This window comes from Gossypium raimondii, chromosome 11 (genome assembly GCF_025698545.1).
Source record: "Gossypium raimondii isolate GPD5lz chromosome 11, ASM2569854v1, whole genome shotgun sequence".
NCBI lineage: Eukaryota > Viridiplantae > Streptophyta > Magnoliopsida > Malvales > Malvaceae > Gossypium > Gossypium raimondii.
In genome coordinates this window covers 33681093-33685138 of record NC_068575.1, presented here as the reverse complement: position 1 = coordinate 33685138, position 4046 = coordinate 33681093, and the positions used below count along the sequence as shown (strand labels likewise).

Genomic DNA, 4046 nt, shown 5'->3' with positions numbered 1-4046 from the left:
AATTTGCTTTATTAATTAGTTGTTAAGCAGTTAATTTTATTTGATAGTTTTCAAAATACTAGTTAGGAGTGAAACAACCATAGAAAATTGAAGAGAATTTCCTAAAACTACCAGACACCCCTTAAGTGGTCAAAGACCATGCATGAACGTATTTGCAGATGAAATTAATAAGAAACCAAATAAAGCCAAAAGTCATATAAGGAAGAAAAAAACGTGAGACCGCCCAATCCACTTCACTCAACTCAAATTTCCAACTAATATTTTAAATATAATTATTATTTTTATATTTAAAATATTTCAAAAGTTATTGTTTTTTCATTTATTTTGTGGGTATGATATTTCAAATATTTTCATATATGAAATATTTCAATTAATTATTTTAAATATCATTATATTTATTTATAAAATATTTTAAATACACATATAAAAATATATAATACAAAAATTTACTACATTCATGATATAGATTAAAATAAATATTTCACATATAAAATTATATTTACTAAAAATAATAATATTTATAATATTATTTAATTTTATAAATAAAAAAAGTTATTAATCAAAAAGATGAATTCAAAATAAAAGTTTTTAAAACAATATATTTAAAATATTGATTAAAAATAAAAAAAACTTAAAACAACGTGAAATGAAAAATAAAAATGTATGTAAAAGAAGAATCGAATCTGGGACTCAAAAGATAAAACCACAAACATTTAACACCCTGTGTCCAACACGTGCTTTCACACTCTCTCTTCAAAAATAATATATTTCCTTAAATTTTCAAAAAATCGACTTTATCTAACTAATTAATTTTATATGTGGTATTTAGCATACTAGGGTTAACCCTTAACTACATATAAAATATATATAACCTATATTATTTTGAAATTGCCGACTTGCTTCCACCTCCACCTGATAGACCTGTGGCGGGCTCCAGCCTATGTTGGAGGGATATTTTTGACTTTGATGAAACCCACAAAAAAAGAAAGAGACCAGAGGCAAAAAAACGCGTATACAATAAGAGACGGCCCAAGAAGTGTCCCTCCAAGTTTCCCGCAGCACCCGTATTTCCCATGTGTCTTAGCCGAACCACGTGACCACCGCCGTCGCAGCTATAAATACGTTCCCCTGCCCACAAAGCAAATCACCCCATTCATTGGCTGATTTTTCTTGGTTGGCATATGTCTCAAAGGCCTAACGTTCCCCACTCTTCTTCAATAGCTTTTGGTCTCCATTCTCATCTCCTGGTTTCCAGTGAGATGAACCCTAATTCCAACTGGTCTTAATAGTTTCATCTCTTTCTTTTTCTTCTATTGATTTTTTGTTTTAATTTCTTTTATTGCCTTTCTGAAAAAAAGTAATTGCCTTGTTGATTTGCAAGCAAATTTTGGTAAAGTTCTTAAATATTTGAGTTTAGATCTTCTTTGAGAGTGCCGCTATGGGAGTGAAGGGCTTTGTTGAAGGAGGCATAGCCTCAATCGTGGCCGGGTGTTCGACCCACCCGCTTGATTTGATCAAAGTCCGAATGCAGCTCCAGGGTGAAAGCCATGTTCCCAATCCGGCTGTTCAAACACTCCGCCCTGCTTTAGCCTTTCAGACAACCACTACTACCACCTCCTCTGCTATCCACATGCCTCCTCCGCCGGTGCGTGTTGGACCTGTGGCCACCGGGATCAAGATCTTCCGGACCGAAGGCGTCGCTGCTCTTTTTTCTGGCGTCTCTGCTACCGTCCTCCGCCAGACCCTCTATTCCACCACCCGCATGGGACTCTACGACATCCTAAAACAGAAGTGGACTGATAAAGAGACCAAAACAATGCCTCTCTCGCGGAAAATCACCGCCGGGCTAATCGCCGGGGGGATCGGCGCTGCCGTTGGGAACCCAGCCGACGTGGCGATGGTGCGAATGCAAGCTGACGGACGCCTCCCCGTATCTCAACGTCGTAACTATACCAGCGTTGTCGACGCCATCACTCGCATGACCAAACAAGAAGGCGTCACCTCCTTGTGGCGCGGCTCATCGCTGACGGTGAATCGTGCGATGTTGGTGACGGCATCGCAGCTTGCCTCCTACGATCAGATCAAAGAGATGATTTTGGAAAACGGGCTGATGAAAGATGGGCTGGGGACACACGTGGCAGCGAGCTTTTCAGCCGGGTTTGTTGCGGCAGTGGCGTCGAATCCCGTTGATGTGATAAAAACAAGGGTGATGAACATGAAGGTGGAGGCAGGGCAAAAGCCGCCGTACGCCGGCGCTTTGGATTGTGCTATCAAGACGGTGAAGGCGGAAGGGCCGATGGCTTTGTATAAAGGGTTTATACCCACAATCTCGAGACAGGGACCATTTACGGTGGTGCTGTTTGTGACGCTGGAACAGGTCCGGAAGTTGCTTAAGGACTTTTAAGGCATTGATAACAAAGACGATGACGAAAATGAATGTTTAAGTTACTTAATTGTTTTCCAGTTTTATGTTGTTCTACATGTTAAACGCGATGTGTGATTCTTGTTCTAATAATGATATCAATAGATGAGATATTTGCTCTAAAATTACTGTAAGTAAATTAGTCGCTGCAAATCCACCTCAATTTTGATTTGGGGTAATAATGCTATTGCTGTCCAACTCATTAATCACTATTACCTTTTCAGCAAACAAACATAAACGTCTTTATCAAAATTGAGGTGGATTTGCATCTTCTTCTGGGGTGCATGAGATATTTGGATGGTTGATTCCGATATTAGTTCCTGTATTTTCTAATTTTTAAAATTTCAGTTCTCACTCAATGATAAATGAATGTTTTGGTTTGTCAAATCTTACATATTACATTTCAAAATGAGATTACGGTGTTTAGATTCTCAGCATTTCAGCCATCTCGTAATCTCACATTCTTGAACGGTGTCAAAATATCATAATATAGGATTATTTTGAATTAAACTTGGAGATAAAAGTCTTCTTTCGTTTCTCGACAATGAAGTAAGACCAAGCCCATGAACTTATTATCCTAGGTCGGAACAAGTTGATAGGATTCCTTTTTACACCCCTGAGTCCCTCCCATGTGGTGACATGGGGATTTAAAAAGGAAAGAGAGGGATAGGGTTTCTCTCGCTTTTGGCATAATGGACCCCCAACGGGAGGTCCGCATGACGAGGCTGTTAGCCCTGATAATTGCATCATTGTACCTGAACTGTAAGGGTTTTCAGTCACATGGATAGTTCAATGTGCTTATCAACACCTGACCCTGAGATGTGGATCATTCAAGGCACACTAACATGGCGTGCTTCTCTTGTTCAAATCGAGGTTTGAAAGCCTCTTTTTTAGATTATTTAAGATTTCGGGTAGAATTTAAAATTTTGGACAAAATTACTCTTTATCTTCATATTACTTTGTGGTTTATTGTATTCATCGTTAATATTTGTTATTAATTTTCTATAAAAAAATTTGTTTTGTTGAATGCCTAGGAAAATGTTTTTATTATTATAAATTTTGAATTTTATATTGGGTTAAACTATCCAACTTGAATTTGGTTGATTAATTTTTCTTTTATGAAATTATTTTATTAATCTTAGTGGCTAGTTTCTTTATATGATTTTATAATTTTGGAAATAAAATCCTCATTTCTTTTATTTTATATAAAATTTACAAATGAGGTTAATAGCTTACGTTACCAAATAAAACCCATTTTGGCATAAACATTAATAATTAAAAAAACCTCAATCTTCTTAAATTTGTTGAAAATAAATAGAATATAAAATTTGGAGGTTTATATTATGAATTTTAGTTTTACTTCTCTTTTCTGATTCTCTAAATAAACAACTATAAATTATATAAATAAACTATGATAATTAGGTTGAATAGTTGTTGAGTTGAATTCATATAATAAAATCAAGGTGTAATAAAATGAATTTATTAAATTATTATAATTTTATGAAAATTTTAAGACTAAAAATGTTGAACTTATAAAACAAAAATCCTATATCAAGGGCAATTTAATAAAATTTGTTTTAAGATAATCTTATATTCCAACCAAATAAACCAAACAAGGTAATCT

The 4046-nt window shown here is 35.3% G+C and overlaps 1 protein-coding gene across 1 annotated transcript; it reads left to right on the top strand.

Annotated features, from left to right (window-relative positions):
• Positions 1-1114: 1114 nt before the first annotated feature.
• Positions 1115-2547, top strand: LOC105804154 (mitochondrial uncoupling protein 5). Its single transcript, XM_012636647.2, has one exon. The coding sequence runs from the start codon at positions 1439-1441 to the stop codon at positions 2402-2404; it is 966 nt and encodes a 321-aa protein (XP_012492101.1). The 5' UTR covers positions 1115-1438; the 3' UTR covers positions 2405-2547.
• Positions 2548-4046: the final 1499 nt, after the last annotated feature.